The sequence below is a fragment of the Myotis daubentonii genome, chromosome 11 (genome assembly GCF_963259705.1).
Source record: "Myotis daubentonii chromosome 11, mMyoDau2.1, whole genome shotgun sequence".
Classification (NCBI taxonomy): domain Eukaryota; kingdom Metazoa; phylum Chordata; class Mammalia; order Chiroptera; family Vespertilionidae; genus Myotis; species Myotis daubentonii.
The window spans coordinates 80,361,160-80,388,016 of NC_081850.1; the positions used below are offsets into that span (position 1 = coordinate 80,361,160).

General features: G+C 65.4%; 1 protein-coding gene across 3 annotated transcripts in view; it reads right to left on the reverse strand.

Moving 5' to 3' along the window:
- The window catches only part of VAV2 (vav guanine nucleotide exchange factor 2), a 102,347-nt gene that overhangs the window by 28,221 nt on the left and 47,269 nt on the right, over nt 1-26,857 (reverse strand). For all 3 annotated transcript variants that reach the window (XR_009447760.1, XM_059658439.1, XM_059658438.1), the window contains exons 3-5: nt 16,342-16,400; nt 7,911-7,979; nt 538-640 (exon numbers count right to left, since the gene is read on the reverse strand). Coding sequence is in view for 2 of the 3 variants with exons in the window: in XM_059658439.1 (XP_059514422.1) it covers nt 538-640; nt 7,911-7,979; nt 16,342-16,400 (231 nt within the window). In the remaining variant the exon portion in view is untranslated. The remainder of the gene's footprint in view (nt 1-537; nt 641-7,910; nt 7,980-16,341; nt 16,401-26,857) is intronic.

Sequence of the window (26,857 nt, forward strand, 5' to 3'; positions counted from 1 at the left end):
CCGGCACAGCCTTCGAGGAGAATCCCAGGGCTACGCGGAAGGGCGCGTCACATCCCAGCCTCCTGAGGAGACTTCGCAGGCACGAGGGCCCGCAGCAGGCTGGGCCCAGGAAGGGGGAGGAACCGGGGTGGGGAGGATGGGGGCAGCCTCTGGAGCTCCCTCCACACCGGACCAGCTCCCCCTCAGTGGCCTGGGCCAGGCCGGCTCATTTTTAAAGAAAGGGCCAGAATCAGCCTGGTCGGCGTGGCTGAGCGTTGACCTATGAACCAGGTCACGGTTTGATTCTCGGTCAGGGCACAGGCCCGGGTTGCGGGCTCGATCCCCAGGGTGGGGATTGCAGGAGGCAGCCGACCAATGATTCTCATCATTGATGTTTCTCTCTCCCTCCCTCCCTCTCCCTTTCTCTCCAAAATCAATAGAAGTATATATACATATATATATACATATATATTTTTAAAAAGGGCAGACTGCTCTGCCAAGTCTAAAAGCCCGTGCGGGCGAGAAGAGGGCGCGGTGGGCGCGGGCCGGGGCGCTTACCATGGGCTGCTGCACCTCCACCTTGATGATGTCCTCGTAGATGTCGTCCCCCTCATCCTCACACGGGACGCAGTCGTAGATGTCCTCCCCCACGTCGTGCTCGCTGCGGGGAGGGAGCGGTCAGAGGGGCGGGACGCCGCCGTCTCCCGGCCTAAGGGTGGGCACCTGCCTCCCAGGCGTCTGCGTTTAAACCGGCAGCGTGCAGAGCACGGCTCCTGCTTTGCCGGCCGTGCTTCAGAGGGACCCGAGACAGAGCCCCACCTCCCCAGCCCCTCACTAACCGCCAGGGACAGGGGGAGGCCCGGGGGGACCCCCGTGGGAGTCTTCACAGGCCAGTCAGGCGGTGCCCAGCTCCGACGCCGGGGCTCCTGCCTCCCGGCCCCACGCCCTCGCCACGGCCGGGCCTGGCACCTGCAGCCGAGCACTCGGCCTCCCTGTCCCTGCAGACGCTGCCCCCAAGGAAACAGCGCCCAAGGCCCTGCCCGCCGGTGCCCGAGGTCCAGGCAGGCCCTGCAGGCGCCGGCTGCCAGGCTCCTGTCGCACAGCAGAGCGGGCCCGGTGACAAGGCCAGCGTTGAAACTGTGGCCGCGCGGGACGGAGGAGAGGGGACGCCGCAGGCTAATCCATCAGAGGCAGGCGAGGCCGCAGGGCCAGTGGAGGGAGGGGCGGGCGGTGGGGCCCGGGCAGCTACACATTTTACGAACAAATGACATTAATAAAGAGAACGGGAAATAGGCCCAGAAAGGGGCCTCCAGGTCACTGGTGAAAGGGCCCCAAACCGCCAGCATGAGAGCCGCCTTCTCCTCCCGTGTTTGGGGGACATCCCAGTTGATCCCCGTGCCCTGTCCCTCCCGCCCGGAATCCTACCCCGCCAGGACCTCCCTGCAGCCCCCCCACAGGACTCGGTGCTCGAGATGCCACCTCCTCACTGCCCCACGCACGCCCATGGCGCCCATGGCTCTCGCGGGGCAGAGGGGAAGCGGGGTGCACAGGGCAGGGGGCCTGCCGAGATCTCCGGGATCTGGGGGACCTATTCCCTCCTGCTCAGGGAGCTTCCTGGACAGGTGGGCTTGAAAGATGCTTGGAGGGGTCCGGCCGGCGTGGCTCGGTGGTTGAGCATCGACCTATGAGCCCGGAGGTCACGGTTCGAGTCCCGGAGGGGCCGCTCAGCCTTTCTCTGCGTTTGTTTCTCCGCTGGGCCCCTCTGTCACCCATTCGGCACATTTCCCCCCAGAGGCCCTGGCCGCATTCACAGCGCAGAGTCAGCAAGGCGGGCTGCTCGGGGCCCGTTTTTATTCTGGCGACGGCTCCTTCTTTCCTGTTTCTTTGCAAGTTTGAGGACTCCCACGGACACGGGACAGGATGCTTCATAGCGGCTGGGGCCGCCTGAGACCGTCCGCTGGGCTCGGACAGTGGGCAGCCGCTGCCGTGGCTGCTGACTCCGCCTCCGGCTGCCGACTTCTCGGCGGGAAACCGGAGGCCCCGCCGTGTGTGAGAGGTTCCGTGGTCAGCCAGGGCTGAGGTGGATTATAAGGTGGGGGGCGGGGGGAGAGTCTCCGGCTCTGTGGGTCCCTCCCTTCCAGCGCTTTCCCAACGTTGCGGCTGCCCTACCAGCCCCTGATTCTTTTCCCTGACAGCTCAGGCCCGAGGGTGCGGCTGTCTGCACGAACTGGGGGGTGTCCCCCGGAAAAGGCTGCAAACCTTCCAGCTCCATCCGCAGCGAGCACTCGGGGAGAAACTGAGGGCTCCTCCGGGTGAGAGTGAGACGACGTGGCCCCTCCCGCTCTGGGTGCTCGGGGAAGGGACAAGACCCCGAGACGAACAGGCAGCATCTCCGAACGCATGTCCGGAGCGGGGCTGGGGCCAGAGGACAAGTCTCGTGTCCGCGGCAGCGGATCATTCCCGCCCCCACCAGCTGGGCCCCGGGCATCTGACAGCCGAGGCCGAAGTGGACACACTTTTGTCGTCACCCGCCTGCGTGACGGTGGCCTCTCCAGCCATTGGGACTGACCCCTGGCAGCCTCCGCACACCCAGGCGCTCTCCGCCACGAACACACCTTCCCGGGGCGCAGGGAAGTCCTCCCCTGAGTCGCAGGGAACTTCGAGGATTCTGCTTCCTCGTAAATCCCGTGAAGTGTCGCAAACCACGCTGTGCTTCCCCGGGGCGACGCTCAGCCACGCCTCTGAGATGGGAACCCCAGGTCCTGGGCAGATGGCCCCGCTGGCTCTCCTGCCTCACCCCCCTCCCCACCTTCCGCTCTCTGGGGCACTGTCCCAGCCAGGCCTCTACAAGACGCTCCTACTTGGGCTCCAGAACCCAGTGGTCACCTCTTCTGAGGAGCCCTCCCGGATTTCTGGGCTGGCATTTACCCAGCCCCAATCCCGGCTCCCAAGGGGTGGTGCTTGTGCGTGCAAACTCCCTTCCAGCCCTGGGCGAGGGGTTCCCCCAGTTCAGGCACGTCACCCCGGGCCGGCCCAGGACTCGGGCAGGTCTGAGACGGGAGGAGCCGCACCCCCAGGCTCCCCGGAGCACCCCAGGAAGAAGAGGGGCTCTCAGGGAGGGAGAAGCCATATGCAAATGCAAGGCATTCATCATGGGAGCAATTTCAAAACAGGCCTCCCCGTTTGCTGGATGAAGCGTTTTTAAGTGGCAGTATTTTGTGTTAATTTTTTCAACCAGCTGCTGTCCTGTTCAATTATACATGATCCAGTGGCCTCGACAGCGAGCTCAGAGCGCCTGAGGCCATCAGCCGAGCCCAGCGCCGTCGGGTCAGACGCACGGGCTTCTGAGCTCCCGGGTCACGTTCTGACCCGAGACCCCCGCCGCCCACCTGGGCCGCTACCCGCCGCGGCTGTGAGCTCCCAACGCGGGGAGTCCCGCTGGGCTGTGCCCGCGGTTACGCTGAGCACGTGGGCTCCTGCGTCGTGTTGAACTAAGTAACCCAGTGGGACCCCACTTCCCGACGCCTCCCCCTCGGACTGACAGCCCTTTCACGCCGATGCCTGTGGATCGCCGCGCGCCTCTCACAGGAGAGGCTGCGATCTGAGTCGGTTTCCCACGGTTCACATCTCAGGATATTGTGCGCGAACATCTTCGTGTTTTGCTTTGGTTGCTGCCTGTAATTACTGTTAAATTTTCATCTTACTGTACGTTCCCTTTCCTGTTTGTTAAATCTCCATTTACCTTCCCTGTCCCTTCTGCTTTCCTCGTGCTCACTCAGGGTTAAACAGGACAAGAGGCCTGGCCTGCCTGTAAGAAAGGGTGGAGCGGGACCGCGGGAGGGTCTGGGACGAGTCCTTCCATCTACATGACTCCTAACGGGAACAGATGACTCGGTTCCGAACAGCCCTCCGGAACGTGTTCGGTTCCAGGAACGAGGTGCCACTGGATTTTGGATGTTGGGTTAAACAAAACTACACCGTTAACATTCGCCTGCCTGTGTTGTGTTCTTCCTGCTTGCTGTTTGGATGCTGGTTTTGGTGTGGCTACTAGAGAACTCACGGTCCCACACGTGGCCCGTGTGCCATTCTCCGGGCGGCACAGCCACGGCCGTTCGGAATCAGAGAACAAAGGCCACATTCGGGGTGAAACGGGCCGGGAGCCCCGTCCCTGCTGAGCGCCCGCAGTGTGGTCTCTGGGCTGTGCCACCCACAACGTCACTGGCAACCTTCCCAGCTGGTCCCCAAAGCAGATACAGACACTGTGTGTCACACCGGGGAAACCGAGGCACGCAAGGTGGGAAACCTGCCAGAGGCCACACAAACAGGACACGACAGAGCCAGGTCCTGGGCTTGCCCCACAAGACAGCCCTGTGGCTCGGGAGCCGGCGTGGCGGGAATGGAGACAGACTCCTGCACTGGGTGGTGGGAGGCGGCCTCCATGGAGGAGCTGTGTCTGGTGGGCAGAGGCTGCGGGGCCTCCACCACCCGCTAGGCTGGGGCGACAGTGGGGGACACCCCAGGCAGAACGGCCTCTCAGAGGAGGGTCCACATGGGGGACCCACGCCTCTCCTCCAGCGCTCGCCCCTCTTGCAGCCAGCCCCACCCCTGCCCGGAGCACAGGGGCCTGGGGGGCAGAGGGTCTCACTCCCCTTTATAGTCCCAGCTCCTGGGAACACAGAAAGCGCGTAGTGTCCAGTTGGCAACTGGACGAGTACACGACTGAATGAATGAATGAATGGAAGCCGACGTCGGGGCGCTTGCCGTGTCGGTCCCCCCAGGTTCCCTGCGTGGGAGAGCAGCACAGGGCTGCGTGTTTGAGGGGGTCCAGCTGTGGAGCGTCAGGCCGGGCAGCTTCTGCCGAGAGCCCAAAGGAAAGATGAGCAGGTTCTGCTCACACTCGCTCCCGGCCGCCCAGAGGCAGTGGGGCTCCCTCGCTCCCAGCCGCCTGAGAAATGGGGCTCCCTCGCTCCCAGCCGCCCAGAGGAAGTGGGGCTCCCTCGCTCCCGGCCACCCAGAGGCAGTGGGGCTCCCTCGCTCCCGGCCGCCTGGGAAGTGGGGCTCCCTCGCTCCCAGCCGCCCAGAGGAAGTGGGGCTCCCTCGCTCCCGGCCACCCAGAGGCAGTGGGGCTCCCTCGCTCCCAGCCGCCTGGGAAATGGGGCTCCCTCGCTCCCGGCCGCCTGGGAAGTGGGGCTCCCTCGCTCCAGCTGCCCTGATGAGGCCGGGCCACTGCCCCAGCTCCGCCTGGCCGCGCACAGCCGCCTCCCCGCCCCGCGGGCCGGGCGGCCGGCGAGAAGGGGCCTCCCTGTCTGCCTTGTAAGCTGCCCTAATGGATAAGATCAGCCCAGGTCCCCGGGGACAGGATGCGAGGGATGTGCTTCTCGGTGGAAGGAGGAGGAGGGGAAGCTTGAAAAATTTATTAAACTGGAGCCGCTGGGACCAAATCGCAAGTTAGAGACTCCCACCCACCCCGTCCCCGCCACTCATGATTTACGTCTGCAATAACGCGCCGTCAGAGACCACCGGATCCAGGCTCGCTCTTAATGCCACGGACGACGCCACTGAGCTGTGCGAAGCCACGGGCCCGACCGGCTCTCGCCCGAGAGGAGCCACGTCCCATGTTGCGGTTCGAGGGCCCCGTCACACGGGAAGGGGCAGAGAAGGGGGGCAGGGGCTGGGGCCGCCACGGTCTGACTCACCGCATAGAAACCCCCCAAACTGACCGCGCCCCACAAGCCACTGGGGACAGGCAGGAACCCGGGTGGCAGCTGAGGGGGAGGGGGCTCTGGCTGGTTCTGGGAGGCACTTCCTGCCGCGTCCCGGCTGCACAAGGAGCCCTGGGCCGGCTGACACCTCAGGTTGGTGACCTGGGAGAAGTGGCAGGTCTCGGACAGGGCGCCCCGGGCTGGGGGGGGAGGGGGGCCTGCTTCAACGTCACAAGGCAGCGAGGTGAACAAACGTGGAGTCAAAGCTGAGCGACATGGACCGGGCTTCCCCTCTCCAGGCCTCAGTCTCCTTGTCTGTGAAATGGGGACGCCTGCAGACGGACCTCACAAAGCAGCTGGGCGAGGGGACATCGGAGGTGAGGTCCCAGCAGTGCCCACCCGTGCAGGCTCCGTCACGGTCGTCACCCAGGACTTCCGCTGCCGTGCGCGTGCGCCCACGCCCGCGCTGCTAGGGGGCCTGAGCGGGGTGCTCGTGACAAAGACCCCAGGAACCTCCCAGTCTAAGGAAGACAGGCATTTACCTCCCAATCACTGTGCACCCCATAGACAGCCGCGCAGGGTGGGGTGCTCTGCTGGGGGGGATGGGCGGTGGTGCTAGCTGGGTGGGTGGGCTGGAGGGCTATGCTAAGGGGGAGACACTCAGACCCGGATTTGGCAGATGAGGAGGGGTCTCCAGGTGGAAAACGCCGGGAAGGGGCGGGAAGCAGTCCAACCTGGGCCCAGCCCGCAGGAGGGGGGCAGCAGGGAGGGCGGGACGCCTTCCAGCTGAGCCTCTCTGAGCCGTGTCCTCCTCCCTGCAGGCAGGCGAGCAGCTCCTCACTCAGCCCCACCCCTAAGGGCCCGCGCTGGGGTGATCCTCTCACAGGCATTTGTAAGACCCTCTCTGACTCCCGGCACTGCTCAGGGCGGGCGGGGGGCAGGAGGGGGGGGCGGTGGCATCCAGGTGGGCTGCTCCGCCTGGCTGTGACTCCAGGCTGCTCTCCCGCCCTCTCCCCCACATGGGGTCGACCAGACGCCCCGGCCCGCCCAGGCTCAGGGGCATGGGCTGTGGCAGCCACTCCCACTGGTGTTTCACTCCCATCACAGGACCTTGGCCGCCCGCACAATGCCGGCATCTGAGTTTTGAGTGACTCGTACTGCTTTAAAGAGACGGGCTCCTGCTAAAGGCCCCACACCCTGGAGGCAGCGGGGATGTGGGGTGGCGGCCAAGGCTGGCTCCCCCCCCCCCCGCCCCCCGCCCCCCGGCCCCGCCTGTGCTGCAGGTGGAGAGAAAGAGACGCTGAGTCTTCCCACAGGAACCGCGGCTTATCCGGGACCCAGCAGGAAGGAGGATCTCGTCGCAGGAAGCCTGTGGGGTTCCCCGCCTGGCCTAGGGGCAGCGCCAGCCGGCTCAGGAGCCACCAGGGCCCCCCCAGGGCTCAGGCTCCCTCCTGCAGGGTGGGCACCCTCCCTCCTCCCTCCTCCGGCCACTGCCCCCCCAGGGAAGCGGCCCGGCCCTGAGTGCAGGCTACACGGTCCCACCCCTGCCACAGCGACCCCACAGAGCCAGCCGACCTCTTCAGGCTCCTGTTGGTCCGGGGGGGGGGGGGGGTCGGGGGGGGGGCCGGGACTGTAGGGTGAACCAGTGCAGGATGATGGCCAGGGCGGGGCTGCGTGTGGACGCAGAGGAAGCCCTCAGAGAGAGGAAGGAAGTAGACACAGAGCCACAAGGACGGGCCACCCAGAGAAGGGGGACCCCTGTGGCCTCAGGTGGCCTGGTCTCAGCCCCGCGCCCACCATGATGGGCCAGAGGCAGTGCTGGACCCACCCACGGCCTGTGCTGTGGCCCGGGCTCCAGGGGCCCTGGCTCCAGGGGCCCACATCCCCCAACACAGAACACAGCACCGGGCTAGGAACCTCCCGGCCCAGCTCTCTCTGCGGCTCTGAAAAGAGAGGCTCCCCGACAAGAGGCCTGGGAGGAAGACCCCTCCACGTCACCTGCAGACACACCGGGGCCTTCGAGAACGAGGGGGTGTGAGGTGCAGACCGGCTCATGTCTGAGAGAGAACAGACCCTCACCCTCACCTCCCACTCTGCTGGGGGGACCCTCACCACAGCCCTCAGGACTTACAGGTGCCCTGGGGGGCTCTGAGGCCTCAGCGGGTATCCCCGCCCCCGTCCGCCTCCCCGCGCCCCCCTCCGCTGTCCAGTCCGCTCCTGGGTGCTTACTCGGCCAGCTCCTCCAGGCTGCGGTAGACGTCATCGTCATTCTCCGCCGTCTCCTCCGAGGGGAAGGGCCTGCGGGAGGAGAGAGAGGAGTGAGCCGGGATGGGGGCCCCGCTGGGCTCTCCCGGGAGGAGCTAACGGGCTTCTGTCTGCTTCTCAGGGAAGGACACACTCGTGTGTCACGGAACCAGCCGGGCTGCCTGTGTCTATGAGGCTCTGATTTTGCTTAATCCCGTCACCTCCCCTGCTCTCCCCTGCACTGCAGCCCCGGTTCCAGCACTCAGCCCCCCCCCCAGCTCTGGCGCTCAGCCCCACAGCTCCGGCGCTCAGCCCCCCGGCTCCGGCGCTCAGCCGGCTGACCCGCCAGCATCTGCAGCGGCCTCCGGGCACTGTGACCCCAGCCCAGGCTGCGTGGGGCTCGGCCTGCTCCCCTGCGGTCCCTCCACCCCGGGCAGGAAGCCCCGTGCAATCCCCTCACTGAGTGTCTGCAGACGCCTCGTCTGGGACCCAGCCTGCTGTCCCCAGCTTCGTCCCCCCAGACCCTGGAGAGATCGCTGGCCAGAAGTCAACAGAGACCCCACCGCTGCCTCCTCCTCCTCCTCCGCCGCCTTCATTTAAGGCAGTGGTTCTCAACCTTCCTCATGCCGCGACCCTTAAATACAGTTCCTCCTGTTGTGGTGACCCCCAACCATAACATTATTTTCGTGGCTACTTCATCACTGTGATTTTGTTACTGTTATGAATCGTCATGTAAATATCTGATATGCAGGATGTATTTTCATTGTTACAAATTGAACATCATTAAAGCATAGTGATTAATCACAAAAACAATATGTAATTATATATGTGTTTTCCGATGGTCTTAGGTGACCCCTGTGAAAGGGTCGTTCGACCGCCAAAGGGGTCGCGACCCACAGGTTGAGAACCCCTAAGAGGAGACCTCTGGGGGCAGCTAAGAGCAACGCCTCTGCCGGTCACAGATCCAGGTTTAACCCCCGGCTCTGCTCCTGCTCAGCTGGCTGTGTGACCCTGGGGGCTGGGGGACCCTGGGGGCACTGTGACCCTGAGGGGCCGGGGGACCCTGTGGGGGGGGGGGGGGGTGTCTTGGCACCAGGCACCATCAGGCTCAGCTGCATCTCAGCGGGTGTGACAGGCCAGGCGGCAGGGAGAGGTGGGGGGGAGGGCCGTGGGAGCCCAGCCCAGTACCCCTGCGCCCAGCTCGCCAGGGAAGCAGCCAGGCTCACCTTGAAGGCGCATCCGGGGCGCAGCCCGGAGCCCCCACATGCCCGTTCAGTTACTGAAGGGGTCACCTGGGTGCCGCCTGCTAACTGGGGGGGAGCCCTTGGCGCCCGGGGGTTCGCTGATTAAAAACGCTCTCCTGACCGGTTTGGCTCAGTAGATGGAGCATCGGCCTGCGGACTCAAGGGTCCCAGGTTCGATTCCGGTCAAGGGCATGTACCTTGGTTGCAGACACATTCCCAGTGGGGGGTGTGCAGGAGGCAGCTGATCGATGTTTCTCTCTCATCGATGTTTCTATCTCTCTCCCTTCCTCTCTGTAAAAAATCAATAAAATATATTTAAAAAGAAAAAAACAAACAAACAAAAAACGCTCTCCTGCTCCTGCCCCGACTGTCCAACACGCCCACGGATCCCCTTTCTTTCTCAGCCCCCACCCCGCCCAGGGCAGACGGCCATCATGTGGGGGGGCAGCGCCAGGCCAGACACCCCACCCACGCCCACACCCAGCTCAGGATCGCCCTGAGTCAGAGAGGCGGGGACCCACACCCACATGCAGACCCCTGGGGGCAGAGGGGGCAGGGAGGCCCCTGGGCTCGGAGAGCAGAGAAAGGCTCTGGGTGGGACCCAGACAGGCCTGGGAACCAGAGGAGGAGGGCGGTTACTCCAAGTTCAGGACGAGAGCCTCATGTCAGACAGAGGGGAAGAGGAGCGGCCACCGGCTTCCTAGCCGGGAGCTCGCCCAGGGCTGTGGGCCTCAGTTAACGCGTCTGTAAAATGGGGATAAGCCACCCGCCTCATAGCGCTGAGGTCGCGCTGCCCCCAGGCCTGGCACTGAGGAGGCGAGGACACGGCGACTCTGGATGTGGCAGCCCTGGCAGAGGTGCCCCCGCCCGGCACCCCAGGGGCGTCGGGGCTCCGTGAGGCTGGGCTGAGCGGGGAGAAAGCTGACGGGCCAGGTGGGGCAGCAGTCCATGGGAGCCGGGGACTGACGGGTGGGCCGGCCTGTACAGCCCAGATCTCACACCACAGTCAGCAGGGGCAGGAGGGTCTCTGCCCCTGTGGGGTAGAGGCTGAAAGGTGGGGAGACGGAGGTGCAGCCACTGCCATGACCCTGGCGGGACCCCGATGTCTGCAGAGGTGGGTGCGGCAGAGGTGGGGGGGAAGGCGTGGGGGCGCGGCTCCTGAGCAAGGAGATGGAAAGTGTCCCCTGAGAGGAGAAACCCAGGGTCCCCCAAATCCCTGCCAGGCTGTTCCTGCCCCCAGTCTGGGCACAGGGTGGAGGAGGCGCAGACCTCAGGGCAGGAGGGACCGGCTGGTCCCTGCCATCGATGTGCCGGGAGCGGGCCTGGCGCGGCTGCCCAGGGCAGAGCGGCCCTTCCGGCCGCTGGGAAGCGAGCGTATCTGTGACTCTCTGCGCGCTTTTCAGAACAGCAGAGTGTGGAGTGGGAAAGCCGGGGTGGGCACGGCCGTCCCCCCGAGCGACCCAGCCCCGAAGCCCTCCCGCTCCCTTCCCTGCCGTCTTGGCCTCTGCCAGGGGACACTGCCCGGGCCAGGCAGGAACCCCCGTGGCCTGCCAGGCTCTGCCCGGACAGACACGCAGAACACATGCCCCAGGGGACAGGACGCGTCACAGCACTCGCCCCGGGCCTGTGGGAGGCCACACGGGCCAGCGGGCTCCCGGGAGCCAGGCCTGTCCAGCCAGCGCCCCGCACAGCTCCCCCAGCCCCCGGCCTGGGCCTCGTGTCCCCCCATTTCCACCAACAGGAAACCACTGCACGCTCCCTGCACAACACGCTCCCAAACGGCCTGCGACGGGCAGAGCCCCCACATGCCCCCAGCCCTGGCCTGGGTTACGGAGCCGAGCTCGGGGTGCCGGGCGGGGAGAGTGACGCTGACCCTCGAGGAAACTGACACAGGGATGGGTGGACACAGGCCGATGGCAGCTCTGCCCCAGGTTCCGGAGCCGCCAGCCTCGGGGCGGAAGGCCACCTCCTGCCCGCAGCCCCTCACTCGGCCCCCAGGGTGCCCCTGAGGCCCCAGACCGCTCCCACAGGCAGCGGTGAGCGTGAGCTGACACCACAGCCCGGGCACTCGGGCAGCTACTGGAAGCAAAGACCCTTCACTTCCTTCCCCCTTGTCCAAGCTGTCCGCTCCCGGGAATGGCCCCGGGGCCTGGTGAGGCGGGTAGTGGCAGAGCAGGGCCCCAGCTGCCCCCCGGCCCCCCAATTACACAGCCGGCGGCGCTGGGGCTCAGCCGCCTTTCCATCGGGCACAGGAGTGAGTCAGATGCTCGAATGTGCCGCGGGTGTCCAGTTCTCACTGCTGGCTCCGGACGGAAACGTGTCGAAAGCAGATCTGAACACGCACAGCATCTAGGGGCACGGTGGGACCCTGCTCAGGGTTCTGGGGGGCCGACGGGGGTTCTGTGCAGGGGCAGGGAGTACGGGGTGACCCAGCACCGGGGCCCCCTTCTCCCTGCCCCGACGTCCCTCCGTCTCCTCGGGGATGAAGTGTTACACGGCAGCCCCATTCCCGGAGTCCGAGGGCCTGGATCCACCAGGACACGGGGCAAACCGGGGCCTGCACCCCCCCTCACCCCCCCCAGCCCTCTGGCAGCAGCATCACTGATCGATCGCGGTGGTCTCTGTGGCCTCTGGCATCGCGCTCCAGGCGCAAGGCAGATCAGCGGACCCCGGTGAGAAAAGCGGCCGGCTGCCCGGGGCACTCTGGGCAGCCCCCCGACTGCTGCCCAGGGGTGGGGTCAGTAGGTGGTCAACCCTCCGCCCCTGGCTGGGGTCCAGGGTGAGGGTGGGGCACACACCCAGATGGCAGGACCCGAGGGAAACCCAAGCCTCCCCTTCACAAAGGAGGGGTCAGGGAAGGAATCAAGATTGGGGGGGTGGGGGTTCCCAGGTTTCCTCCAGTCAGTGACGGCAACAGCCCACAAGATGGGCACCAAGGCTCAAGGGGGAAGACAGTGGCCCCAGGAGACCAGCCAGGAAGTCGCAGAGCCAGCCTGGAGCCAGGACTGCTCCCAAGAGGGCCACGTGGGGAAGCAGCCAGGCAGGACAAGCGGCACCCTCCCACCCTCCCAGGACAGAGGGGGCTGCGTGCTGCGTGCTGCGTGTTGTGGCCGTGGGCTGCCCGAGCCTGCGTGAGGACGGGCCGGGCCGCAGCCCTCCCACCGTGCACCAGGGGGGTCCGGCTCGGCCCTGGGAGCGGAGTCCTGGACCTCGGCCCTCTGGACGGCGCCAGCCAGCGGCTGAGGCGGCCCGGGGGGTGGCTGGGCACGGGCCAGCAGCCCAGGCCTGCGCTCGCTCACCTTGGAGTCCAGGCCTGAGCGTCCAGCCAAGCCTCCCGGCTGGGCTCCAGGCCTCAGCGTTAACCGGGACCACTGGTGCCTCGCTGCTGCCCTCGCGGGAGGGGCCGGGCTGGACTCCGTGCCACCGAAACCTGCGCCCGGACTGCCGGCCACAGCCCGTCGCAGCGAGAGGAAGGCCCGCTCTGCTCCCCTGCCCCGGCGGGGACCCACCAGGGACAGGTGGCCAGGACACTGATGCGACCAGGCGGGCCGATTAAAACCACCTGCTGGCAGGATACGTGGCTAATGAGCACATGAAAACGCCTCTCTCCTGCTCAGTCCAATGACCTGGAATTCGCCAGGCGGCACCGGGCGGGAGAGGGGCAGCGTCAGCCCGAAGGGGAAACAGGGCGAGAACGGGACCTGAGCCCCAGAGAGGACTCTGGAGCCGCGGGCAAGGTCTGCAAACGCAGGGAAGACGGGAGGAGAGGCTGGGCTCCAGGCAGGACACGACCTGCCCTGAGCAGGGGGGTGAGGGGGGCCCTTTGAGTCCCGGATCCCCCAAAGGCACCCCAGACCCTCCGATGGAGACGCAGGACGGAGTCATCTGGCTTCAGAGCTACTCGGCACGTTCAGGTGACTCGGGGAGGCGCAGGGCCTGGGGTGGAGGTCAGGGCGCACCCCCCCCTGTGGGCGGCTTTCCTCGCTCTCTGCTGGGGCGTCTGTGCCCCCCGTCCCTGGAGACAAAGGCAAGCCTGTCAGGGGCTAAACGAGGGGACTCCCCCAGGCCATAGGCGGACTTATCCCCAAAGCTGCTTCACCGTTCGGTCTGTCACCCACGGGCGTCTCAGGGGTGAAGGCAGCGGGAAGACCAGGGTGGTCTCTGTGGCCCGCCGGGGACAGAGGCTGTCCCTGTCCATCCCAGCAGGTGCTGCTGCGCTCAGATGGGCATCTGGGTGCATCTGACATGCTGAGAATTCACTTCAAATTGGAAGAGGGAGTCCCGGTCACTGGGGGCTGGGGAGTCCAGTCTCTCACCGCTAACCCCGGCCTCCACCAGAGGACAGGTGTCGCTCAAGATCGTCACAGGGGCCCGGCCACTCTCACGGCCCCCAGAGCCTCCCTGCCCAAGGTCCCTGGGGGAGGGCTCCTGGCCTCATGGCTCATCCTCACGCCCAGCCCCGCCCTGGCCACGCCCTCCCTCCCCGGCCCTCAGCGCTGTCACGGACGTCCCTCCGTCTGCAGGACCAGCTCCAGCTGCCTCAGGGACCTGCATCCCACACGCGGGGCCGGACGGGTTGGCCTGGGCCACCCCCACCTCAGCGCGGACCCTCCGTGGGACCAGGGTGGGACTCTCAGATCAAGTCTCCCATTCAGCGCCTCCGAGAAGGACAACTGGGCTTTGATGGAAAACCAGCTCATTATGCAAAGCACAGTGTTGGGAAAATGATCATTTTTGTAAAGGAGCGCATTGGGCTCCCATCCAGCCGTGAGCAGAAGGAGAGCGATCCGGCCGGGCTGCGGGCCTGGGGTGTGGGTTTGGCTGAAGTAAAACCTTTCGCTAATTAGTGGCCCCGCAGAAGGCTCTTAACGGGAGAGCCCCGTGGGCGCTCGGCAAGGTGCTGGGGCCCCAGGGTGTCCAGTGGCCTGTGGACACCCCTCCGTCCCCCGGACGCTGATCCGGACTCCTCCTGCTGTGCTGCGGGGGCAGCGCAGAGCAGTGCCGCCAGCCCGAGCTCACAGGGCGGGCTGTGAGGTGGCGGAGGGCCTGTTCCAGGGGCTGCGGGCACAGGAGACTTCATCTGCCGGCTCAGGGGCCAGGGCCAGGGGGCAGGGCGGCCCGCCTGCTTCCACCCACGGCTGCTGAAGCGCCTGCATCGGCGAGCAGCTCTGGCTGGGAGCACAGGGCCGTCGGGGTGCAGGGGCCACGGAGAGGGGGCAGCAGGAGCAGGAAGACCACGAGCGAGGGCACCACCCAATTCCAGGGGCCTTTACGCTCATCAGAGGGCAGGACACGCACTGGGACAGACGCAGGGCAGCTATGGAGTCCTTCACCACTCCCTACGCCACCCAGGGTCTCATCGCCAGCGGTAAAGGCCCTGGGAAAGGGGCCTGGGAGCTGCAGACGGGGTGGGGACGGCCTGGGCCTCGGGAGGGGAGAGCCTGGAACAGCACCGAGGCGGCGCCGAGGCCGCAGCGCAACCACGTCCGTGCAACGTCAGGCCGGCTGTGCCGCCCCCAGGAACATAACGGGGCTCCCCGCCCCGGCCGGTGCAGGGGAGAAGGTTGCAGAACCTTGAGATCCCACTCTAGCACCACGTGGAAGAGCACGTGAAGTGCCTGAGCCTCACTCCTGCCGGCGGATGCGACGCGGACTAGATAAGGAATTTGCTGGAAACGGCTGAGCAGTACAACCGCAGCCCACACTCCTCACGGGCCAGCGGGACGAGAGCAGACGGTCGTTTCTGGGAAAAACAAAACATCAAAACCGCGTGCTGCCTCTGCCCCCAGGAAGGACACGCTTTGCTAACGAAACATCTTTAAACGACAGACCTCGGACGGCACGATGGAATCCAGCCAGGCGGCCCGGGCCTTGCGTATCGGCGACGCTCCAGCGCGGGAGCGGGTGCGGGTGGAGGGTTCGTGGCGCTGTTGCCTTCACGCCCTGAGGCATCTGGTATGTGTCTCTGGTATGTGTTTACTCCCTCGTTTAGAAACACTGTGACACGGCCTACCCCATGCCTGACATTAACAACAAAAACAGCCCGGCCGGTGTGGCTTGCTTGGGCTTGAGCATCAACCTATGAACCAGCAGGTCAGGGTTCGATTCCTGGTCAGGGCACGTGCCCGGGTTACAGGTTCCATCCCCAGTGTGGGGTGTGCAGGAGGCAGCCGATCCATGATTCTCTCATCTTTGATGTTTCTCTCTCTCCCTCTCCCTTCCTCTCTCTGAAATCAATAGAAACATATTTTAAAAAAGCAAAAAGCAAAAATCCTCAAGTCAATGGGGTGTCTAAGTCCCCTGAGACCCAGCAGCTGGGCGGGGCGCCCTGGCATCTGTGTGACACTGAACCTGGGCAAACAGCCCCTGTGCTGGCCCAGGTCCCCCCGAGCCATGGTCCTGGGGTCCCCAGCCTGCAGGGGGGGGGGCGGTGTCCCCCACGGACAACACCAGGAAAAGGCCCCTCCCAGAGGCCCACCAGCCTCAAGTGAGGGGAACTGTTCCCACCTCCCAGGCCTGTCACCCCCACCCCACCCCCGCCCCTGCTGACCCCTGTCCTCCCGGGATTCAAAAAGGGCCCATCCCTTTCGATCCAGAACCCGGTCTCCATGCCGCCATCTCTCGGACCCTGTGGGCCGGAACCCGCCATGAGTAGCTGCCATGTGGGGCTGCCCTTCCCCCTTCCCCCTTCCCCCGTGGGCCCCTCCATGTGTCAGAGGTGAGACACCAGACGCAGGCGCGAGGGGAGGGGGATGACGACAGGATGCTGAGCAGAACGGACACCAAGCAGAGACGTTCCTGCCAGGAGACCTGAGGCCCGGGTGGGCAGTCCCTGTCACTACAAACAACCGCCAGCTCCTCCATTCCCACGGTGCCCCGCTCCTGGCGCCTGCAGAGCGCGCGCACGCGGGCAATGATCTGTGAAAGGACTAATTTGCTCATCTGATTGCCTAAATCGGAACTGATTTTGCAGCCATCAGTCGCACGCCTGCGAGATTTTCCTGGTGCGGGCTGACGCCTCCCCCTCCTCCCGCCCTGCCTGCCGCGGCCAACAGGTGACTCTGAACTCGGAACACGTTGAAGATTCACCACCAAGACATGGGCCTGAGACTGCAGGGCTGGGCCCAGGCTGTGGGGGCAGGGGGAGGGCGGGGCCTGTGCCGAGGGCTTACCTGATTCCTTTGTTCTGGGCCACATTGTGCAGGGACAGTCTGGACACGGCAGAGATGACCTGGGGAAGACAAAAGAGGCTCCTGTCAGTCACAAGGAAACAGAAGTCACCGGAAAGCGGTAATGCAGCCCTCACCAGTTTGGCTCAGTGGCTAGAGCCTCAGCCTGCAGACTGAAAGGTCCCGGGTTCAATTCCAGTCAGAGACACATGCCCGGGTTCGATCCCCAGGAGGGGAGGCAGCCAATCAATGACTCCTGCTCATCACTGATGTTTCTATCTCTCTCTCCCTTTCCCTTCCTCTCTGAAATCAATAAAAATATATATATATATATTTAAGGTAAAATAAAGTAAAGCGGCAATACAAGGTCTTGTAGAAGCAGAGGACTGTTCACGCACACACTTCACCTTGGGGGGAACAGCTAACTGGTGCTGAGGCCGACACCTATTTTGTAATTATTGCGCAGAATGGGTCGTTTGGGTGCCCTGATCTCCAGTGGCCGGGGCAGGTTCAGAGTGCGTGAGGGGTCCTGGCGGTGCCCCAGACCAGCAGCTGTCAGAAAGGACGCTGTCACCGGCTCCGGGACGACCATGGCCACTCCTCCCTGGGCCCCCCACCGAGTCCCGGCCAGCCTGCCCCAGACACACAGCTACCACCCACCCCGGCTCCGCAAGGCCCCGCGCAGTTATTCCACGATCGTCAACACGACGGGCGGCTCGAGGGCATCGGGCTCCGCGCTGATCGTGGGGAAACTGAGGCCGGAGAGGGAGGTGGCCGACCCTGGAGCACAGAGTGTAACACACACCAGCACAGCAAGGAGCTGCTCACGATTCGGTACAGGATTTACCGGGCGCCAGGGAGGCGGGTGGCGGCCTCACCTTGGAGACGCCATTGTGCGAGCACGAGTTCACCTGTGTGTGCTCATGTGTGCGTGCGTGCTTGAGTGGGCATAAGAGCTGAAGTGTGTGTTCATGTATGCGAGCGTGTGTGTGGCATTTGTGTATGCATGTGTGTTCATGAGTGCGTGCATACTTCTATGAGCATGTGAGCTTGAGTGGGCATAAGAGCTAAAGTGTGTTCGTGTATGTGAGTGTGCATGTGCACATGTGTGTGCATGTATGCTTATGGGTACGTGCATACTTCTGTGAGCATGTGAGCTTAAGTGTGCATAAGAGCTAAAGTGTGTGTTCATGTATGCGAGTGTGTGCACATGTGTGTGCATGTATGTGCATGGGTTGTGAATGCTTCTGTGAGCACGTGAGCTTGAGTGGGCATAAGAGCTAACGTATGTTCATGTATGTGAGTGTGTGCACATGTGTGTGCATGTATGCTTATGGGTGCGCACATACTTCTGTGGGCATGTGAGCTTAAGTGTGCATAAGAGCTAAAGTGTGTGTTTATGCATGTGAGTGTGTGCACATGTGTGTGCATGTATGTTGATGGGTGTGTGCATGCTTCTGTGAGCATGAGCTTGAGCGTGCATAAGAACTGAAGTGTGTGTTCATGTATGTGTGTGCATGTGTATGCTCACGCACACATGGGTGTATCTGGGGAAAGGGAACCTGAACACGACCCCTGGTAGCCGGTTGCTAAATTCATAGACGCCCCCCACTGGGTGCTGGGTGTCCCAGGAACGGAGCCCAGAAGGCCTCTAGGTGCCCCGCCCTGGGGAACCCTCCACCCCCGCAAGGCCTGCTCTGCCGTGCACTCTGGGAGACAGGAACACTGAAGGCAGGGCCCCCACCCAAGGCCCCGCGGCTGGGACACATCCCTCCGGCGTCCTTTCCGGCTGGTCTGCTGGCAGCAATTCTTTAAAGGCTCAGGGACACCCCGAAACCGTACAGAAGGGCCCTTCTCAGCCTGCGAGGCGGCAGCCCCGGCCAGCAGCCCACCTTTCGGAGGTGGTTCTGTTTCAGGGGCCGGGGCGCGCAGAAGCCGTGGACCTGGGGGTGACAGGCCCCGTCTGTGCTCTCAGACAAGACTCAATCGTGCATTATGCAGCCGCCCAGCCGGCTCCCGGCCTGGAGCTCTGAGGGATCTTTCACAAGCAACGTGGCTCTGGCTGTTTTTCTTGGCTTTAAGACGTCCAAATATTTACAGAGAACAAATCAGAGCAATATTGCTGGGTGCGCTTCCGGTTACCCGGCAGAAGCTGGACGTGTCAGAGCTGGGAGGGCTGGCGGGCTATGGGGCCTGGAGACCATCGGGCATGCGAACCGCCCCCCTCCAATTGCCCACCGGGCAGACATCACTAATCAACTGGCACACTCCTCCCCGACGAGCCAGACGCAGGCTGGGCACCCCCTGCAGAGCAGCCCGGGCACCAGCCCTCGGTCAGCATGCACACGGAAGACAAGACCATTTGCCGACCTGGATCAGTGCAAAGGCGCAGCTTCGCAGGGGGAGGAGCTGCCGCAGCGCGTGAGCCGCGGATGGGAGACGGTCTGCACCGTCCCGGTGCCCGTGGTCCCGGGGCCCAGGATGGCTTCCCCAGCGGTTGTGACCACAGCAGCCTCTGCCCTGGTTTCACGGCCACTGCCCCAGGCTGGACTGGTCCCTGGCGGTTTGTAAAGGGCTCGGCTCTGGGTTCCCGTCCAGGCAGGCAGCTCCTTAAACAGGGCTCAGGTGCCCGGCTCCGCCCGAGGCCTGTCCCTCGCTCCGTGGGCCTGTGTGCTTCCTGGAGCCACAGGAAACCCTGCTCCGGGGCCAGGGGCCAGAGAGGCTGCGGGCAAACGGGGGCCCGACAGCGCCATGGGGTGCGCTAAGGTGTGGCCCCTCGTGAAAGGACCCGGAGCAGGGAGCACCTCCCGGCAGGGCGCCCGGCTGCCCGGAGCCTTCGCTCGTCGCTCGGGGAGAGGATCTAAAACCTCCCCACCGCCTGCCAACGCCTCTGAAAACGCAAATGTCAAAGGATGACATTTCCCACTTTATCTCCACGGATCGTCTTCCCACAGTTAATGAATGAAATGGAGACACACCGCTGCCCCCTCCCCGTCCTCCCCACCCCCACGGGACCAGCACCACCCGGGCCCACGGAGCTTCATTCCTGGGCCAGCAAAGGGCCGTGTGCGAGGGGCATGGGGACAGGCGGGGAGGCCTGGAGGACAGCTCCCCCCTCCCCCAAGAGCCAGAGGTGCAGGCCGTGGAGCTCGGGGTCCAGCCCTGAAGCCACAGCCTTAAGGTCCCCCCTTGTCCTGGGTCAGGGCTCAGGGCCAGCTCCAGGGGCCCTGGGGCTGTGCGGGCCTGAACACCGGCTGCCAACCTCTGTGGAGGTGCCGGAGAACATTCCGGAGGCCGCATCGCTCAGCACCGCTCAGAGGGTCCGGCACCAAGGAAGGCTACGGAGCAGTCCATGGGGCGCCCGCTGAGGGGAGCTCTGCCAGGCGGTTCCGGGCGGCGTGCTGCGGGGGCCGCGTGCTGCGGGGCCCTGACCTGCGGGACCCTGACGGATCGGCTGGGGGCGCTCTGCAGGCGGAGCCTTAGGAAGGCATCAAAGACGATGCCGCGTTCCCACTCCGGGTGCGCGAACAATTTAGTTCCAGACGCGTTCACTGCAGCAGTTTAAAAACAGGCGAACATTGGCAGCGCCGGCTGAGAAACAGAGACGTGAAGAGGAAGGCGCGCCCACACAGCGGACTCCTGAGCCGGTGTCGGAGGAGGGGGCTTACTGCTACAGCACATCCACAAACACCACCGGGGAAAACAGGCTGTAAAACATGTAGGAGGGAGGGGGCCTATTTTAAAAACATTAGCTCGTTAACAGGACCGGCAGGTAACACATGAAATGCCAGCGTGGGCGGCCTGGCTCCTTTTCTCTCCCGTTTTTCTGCAGCGGACACGCTCGCACGGTAGGGGATGTGCTAGACAGGAGCCGTCTGCGGTGTCCACCCCCCAGGGCCGGCCTCTCCCCGAAGTCTCGGCATTAAAACATGTCACTCAAACCTAAGGAGGGACCTGGAGGGGAAGCGCGGGCACAGGCCGGGGCCAGGCCGGGAAGCCAGCGGGAGCCGGGGCGGAGCTGTGCCCGCCCAGGAGGCCTGGCCGGAGTGAGACTTGGTGGAGGGGCCTGGCGACCATCCCGCCAGGCTCTTCCTGTGCCGGCGAGAAAGCGAAGAGCCGGGGAGGTGGGAGGGGTCTGCCTAGGCCACCCTGGGACTCCCAGGCAGAGCCCACGCCGGGTCGGGGCGCTGGGGCCCGGGCTGTCGCTCTGGACGCTCCATCAGCACCTACAGCGACCGTCCGTCTGGGCCTCCCGCCTGCCCAGCTGTCAGCTCCGTTGCATTTTATCCCCTCGAACCCCGGGACCCGGCTGCCGCCCTCCCATTTCCTGGGGAGGAACGGAGGCCCACAAGGGACAAGCCCGGGCGAACCCAGGTGCCAGCCCACCTGGCTGCGGCCCCAGCAAGGCGGGCTTCCGCTCTGGATGAGGCTGAAGGTGGCGACGGGACCACAAACCTCGCCCTCAGGCATCAGGAGCAGGGCTAAGTGGGGCCCTGAGGCCCACCCCACACTGGCTTTGGGGAGCCTGCTGTGAATGCACCTCACTCCTGCCCTCCGTCCCCCGCCCCCCCACCCCACCCCACCCCCTCGTAGTTCCCTCCAGCAGCTGCGCCAGGCCGGCTGCCTGCCTGGGGAGGCCCCCCTCCCCCATGGAGGGGAAAAGGTGGGTGGGATAAAGGTGTTAAGTACAGGAGGCATCTCAACCCCCAGCTGCAGACAAGCAGCAGCCCGTCTCTTCTCTGACCCAGTGGAAGCCTCTAACCAGACACAGGTCTGCTGCCCAGCGGAGTCACAGCCCAAAAGGTACAAGAATCCCAAAAGCAGCCCCGTGGCGCCCAGGCCTGGGGTCCTAAACGGGCAGTGCAGACAGCACGGGGCGGGCGGGGCTGGGCCCCACCTGAAACCTCGCCCGCTCCCAGAGGCCCCACGACACGTCGCCCTCCCCTCTCCCTGTAGCGGACACTGAACCAGGGGCCAGAAAGCAGGGTCCAAGGGGGCCCGGGCCGCCCAGCCCGCCCCTGCCTGGCACACCGATTCCTGACTCAGCGTGTAGTGTGGCCCCACCACACCCCTGTGGGGTCGGGACCCTCCTCCCATTTCCCAGGTGAGGAAACTGAGCCCGGCCCTCTGGCCCAGCCCTTTCTCAGGCATCATCTGCATCTTCACTGAGGAGTGGAAGCCTCCCGCAGACGTGAAAAGTTGCCAGAGACGGATGGATTCTGTTTCTTCCCCCCACCCCCACCCCCACCCCCACCCCCCGCGGCAATCCGCCAGAGAACAGCCAAGCCACGGCCCCCAGCTGCTGGGGACGCGCAGCCCTGGGCACACAACCAGTTACTGGCCAGACTGGCAATCCCACCGGGTCAGAGCCCGGAGCAGCGCTCAGTGAACTGAGCTGAAGTGACCTTGAGCCTGACACTGTCACTTGTCAGACAAAGATACGGAGGGTCAGAGTGGTCACCTGCCCGCAGCAGCAGAGAGGGCTGAGAACCTGGATGGTCTGATGAGCACCAAGTGCCCTGAAAGGGGAAGCGGCCAGAACAGTTCGGCCTCCTGGCTAGGTTTCTCCCCCTGAGCCCCCTCCCTCGTCATTTCTGGCACATCCGCTCCAGGCTCCGGGCGGCCACTATCCGTCAAGCCCGCTGGCTAACAGGAGAGCGACAGCAGCCGCTGCCTGGGGAGGTGATGGGTTTCAGAGCTGTGTCATCGTCCTCCCGGACTGATGGCCACTTTCACGGGAAGGGGAACGGAAATTGTATCTCAGCCGGCGGCAGTAACTTCTCCGTTGGCACCCGTGTCTCTGACGCGACGGCTTAGGGACCCGGCTTTTACGGCGAGCACAGCCCGGGCGCACGAGGGCGGGAACCTCTCCCGCTGGCTCAGCTCCTTGCTCCCGGCCCGCGGGGAGCCGGGTGAGGCCGGAGCGCCCGGAGCCCCCGGAGCATGTGGCACCCGAGCCCATGTGTGTCTTCTCCCCGGCCTGTCTCCTGGGCCAGCAGGTGGGGGGGGGGGGGGGGGGCTTGGCGCTGTGGGCGTTCCTGTGTCCTGTGAATGGAGCCCGTGTCTTCTAAGGAGACACGGGAGGTGAGTTCTCCCCGAGGTGAGAAGGCGGCCGCCTGCAAACCAGGCAGAGGCCCCCTGGACCCCCCCATTTGGGCACCTGACCTGAGTCCCACCTCCGGAGGTGAGAGCGAAACCTGTTCAGGCCCCGGCCTGCGGGCTTTCTGTTACAGCTGACCAGCAGCCTTGCAGGGCCAGCCCCGCCAGCCCCACCCAGCACCAGCCCAGGGAGCCACACCCGGGGAGATCGCCCTTAGCAGCAGCCCCTGCCCACTGCCGACGTCAGGAGCCTCCATCCGGGCTGGCAGGTTTCCAAAGAGGTCAGCAGAGCCGGGGGGGGGGGTGAGGGGGGGGCGGTGCGGGGGCAAGGACAGCACTGACCCTGGTGTGGAGGGCCCGCTGGCCTCCTGCCCGCGTCACACCCGGTAAGAGAGAGACCCTCTCCCCAGAGGGGGCATCGCCCAAGAGCCACAGGGACCGCGGAGGTGGGTGAAGTCAGCCTCGGGCCGCCTGCAGGAGGGAGCGGGGGTGGGGGACCCTGTCCAAGGTCTCGCACCATCCCAGCCCCCCCCCCGCAGGTGCCTGCCCCAGGGCAGGCCTGAGGCACAGTCCTAGGAGGGGCGGGTCCCAGGCTTGCCTCCGCTGCCCACTGTCCCATGATCCCAGCAACGCCCTGAGCTCCTGGGGTCCCAGGCCCTCGCCCGTGACGTGGGGACAACAGCCGCCGGCTGAGGGGCCCTCGCTCCTCGTCTGCGTGTACAGCATTCGGGGAGCAGCCACGACGCAGCAAGCCCTGTGCTCGGGCGAGAGCCTCTGGAGGCCTCTGGATCTCACAGGACCCCCTGGGCTCCGTGCTGCGGGGCAAAGGACAGGCCAGCAGGGGGATGGGAGCCCAGCGGGGCCTCACGGAGTGGGGGGGGGGATCAGAGAAGGCCTCCTGGGGGAGGTGCCTGGACCTGAGGCCTGGGGATGACGGGAGTGTGCAGCAGGCAGCAGCAGACACGTGAATGGGAGCAACCTTCTCGCGGGACAGGGTGGGCGCCTCGGCCCCGGCCCGGACTGTGGGCTGCTCGCAGGGACCACAGTGGAGAACTGGCCCTCCCTTCCTAGGCTGCCTCAGCTCGGGGGCCCTGCGCCCACATGCGCGCCCACATGGCCAACACGCAGTGCCAGCCAGAGGCTGAGGTCGAAGCGAGGTCCCTCCCGCGCACAGCGTGTCTGGAAACAGGCGAAACAGCCGCAGACAAGGCCGCAGGTCGCTTCCGAGAAAAGTCATCTGGATTCCGCTGAATCCCGGCCCACTCGGGGGTCACGGAGCCCAGAGATCGCGAGGGAGGAGCGGGAGGCGGGCGGAGGAGGAATGCAGGGCGAGGCCGCCGTGGGCACCCGCCCGGAGGACCGCTGGTCGGTGCTGCAATCCCCCCTCCTGCCTGAACGTGCAGGCTCCCCAGGGTCCGGGAGCCACCTACACGGTCCCCAAAGGAGGCCCCGCCAGGCACAACGGACGGGTCCCCGAATAAGCCGTCATGGCCGACTGCAGTCTGTACTGGGCTCGAGGGTCCCCCAAATCCGTGTCCTTCCCCAAACCTCACAGATGATACTGGGCCAGGGGCCACTGCAGATGCGATTCGTTAGGACGAGGTCAGGATCAGGGTGGGGCCTTCGCCCAATGTGCCTGGTCCTTATGAGAAGAGAAGGCAGAGACACAGAGGGGCGAAGGCAAGTGACAACGGGGACAGATCAGAGCGAGCAGCACCCGTCAGGAACACCGCAGCCCCAGGAGCTGGGAGGGGGCACCCTCCCCGGGGCCTCCGACGGGAGCACGGCCCTGGGACACCGGGATTCAGGACTCGGCCTCAGAACGGGGTGAGAAGGAACTTGTGGCTCGTGGTCGTCTGCTGTGGCAGCCACGGGATGCTGGACGTCACACACTGGGCCAGGGAGGGGGGTGCCGGGCCCTCAGAGCAGATGGGCCCCTAAATGCTCAGCGACCAGAATGGCACAGGCCGCCACCTACACAGACAGGCGACACAGCTGAGCCAGAGCAGGACGGCACCTCCCGGGGCGGGGCGCTGTGCTAACCTGCGGTCTCGGCCTGGTTTCCGTCTGCCTCTCGGCTCCCCTTCCCAGGCTGGGCCTCAGACCGAGGTAGGCACGGCGCCCCGGCCCGCACGCTCATGCGCACACACACACACGCACGCACACACACACGCACCGGGGCTGTGACGAGCCCGGTGAGCTGCTCACGCAGGTGAGCGAGTGCCGGAGCCTGATCAGGCCTGGAACTGCCGGCAGAGGTTCCTGGATGATTCGACAAGTCGGGGCCCCTCAGCCGCTGCCGGGCCGCCACCATCTCAAGCCCAAGTCCACGCAGCTGCCCGTGCCCAGCGCCAGGCCCAGCCAGAAGCAGGGATCTCGAGACCAGCACATGATGGGGTCCCTGCTCATCCCCCAGCCTCCCTCCCAGGAAGAGGGCCACGGTAACCACTCAGCAGGCTGAGTCAGACTCAGAGGGGCCGAGGAACCGGCCATGGCCACCCAGCGAGGGGAAGCTGGTCCGGGACGCACACCAGCCCTGGCCGTGCCCAGACGAGGGGCAGCCACCGACCTGAGGTGCATCCTCTCTCCCCTGGGCCCGTGTCAGGGTCTGGTGGGCGCCAACCCCTCCTCCTACTGGAGACAAGGAAACCACACAGGCCCTGAACCCGGGGCCCTCACTGACAGCCCCACCAAGAACTCAGCTCTCCGCTGGAACACCCGCCAACAACGGACCCGGCGGTTCCACCAACAGAGGTCAAGCTTCCGGTCACGGAGAGCAGCGAGTTCAGCCGGCACAACCGCCGCTTGCCTGCCAGGCTCCCCTAAGCTGCTCCCCGGAAAACCACCTGCCCCGGGCAGGGCGCCTGGGTGTGCAGGGCGCCTGGGTGTGCAGGGCGCATGGGTGTGCTCAGGGTCCAAGCTGCCAAACTGGTTCGGGCCAACTCTGCCCTGCAGGCCCAGAGGCCACGCGAGCCCGGCTGCAGCCGGGGGACCCCCGGGCTCCGGGTGGGACCGAGGCAGATGCCGAGGACCCCAAGCCACCTCTCTCTTCTGCGGGTTGGGGGTCTCCTGGAGGGGGTGTGATCTGAGGGTTCCCTGGGCTCAGGATCACTCAGAGGGCAGCGCCAGCCGCCTGCACGGCCCCAGGGCAGCAGGTCCCAGCACAAGCAGAGCCCCCTGTGGGGTCGGGACAGGGCGGGCCATCTGCCAGGCTGCTCTGTGGGAAGTGACCTTCACACACACACACACACATGCGCGCGCACACACACGTACACACACACACACATGTACACACACACACACACACACACACACACACACACACACACACCCCAGAGCCCTGGGGGACTCCCTGGATGTAAATGAAGCCGCAGGGACGTGGTGGCGGGGACAGCGAGGCCCCGCGTCCCCTGGGAATGGGGAACAAAGCGGCCTCAGCTGCCGGGAGCCCACCCGCCCACCATTCCCAGGGAGGGGCGCCGGGAGGAGCCAGCTTTTCAGAGATGCGGGCAGCTGGGCTCAGGAAAGGATCCGGGTCCTGTGAACCCATCTCTCCAAAAACAGCAGCTACAGCAGCAGCCCCCGCCCCACCACACCCCTCCCAGCCCACAACCCCCAGGAGGGGCCAGGAGTCCACTCCCTTCAGAAGACCAACAGAGGCCCCGGGACCCCGGGCCCCCAACGGCAGGAGAGTGCTGGGACTCGGCAGCGAGCACTGCCCAGGGCACCGGCAGCGAGCACTGCCCAGGGCACCGTGAGTGCGTGGCACGGCCTGCCGGCCCTCCTCACCCTCCCATGTGCCCCCCCCCCGCCCCCGGCTGGGGAGGTGGGACGAGCCCCGGCTGGAAGATGGGGGAATGGAGGCTGGAGGGGAGGCGACTGCTCCTGGACCCCAACCCCCCTGCCCGCGATTACGCCAGGGGGTGCTCATCAATACACCCACCAGTCCGAGAGCCCCGCACATTCCGCTTTTCCCGCGGGAACTCCTCCCGGCTCTGGTTTTGCCTGGGCAGACGGGGGTGGCTGCACGATACGGTGGTGTGCTTAGTGCCACAGAGCTGGGCACGGCAAAGGGTTAGCAGGTGAGTGATGCGATGGGTGTTTTACCAAAATAAAAACGAGCCGCTCTGAGGGAACACACACAGGGCGCCTGCCCCCGGCCCTCCGAGAGCTTGCTGGAAGGTTCGAGCAGGGGAGCGCAGCTACTCGTACGCCCTTGACCGGAGACCGGTCCTCCCTCTGAGGGAAAGGTCCTCCTCCTCCACCTCTTCCACCGAGCGCACAGCTTCGGGAGCGACGCACGTGGGTCGGTGAGGGAGGAGGGGACACCGCCTGGCCAGCCCGATCAGCCGAATCAACCCTGGCCATCAACGGGGTGACAGATGTCGCAGCCAGATCGCCCTCGCACCCAAGCCATCGG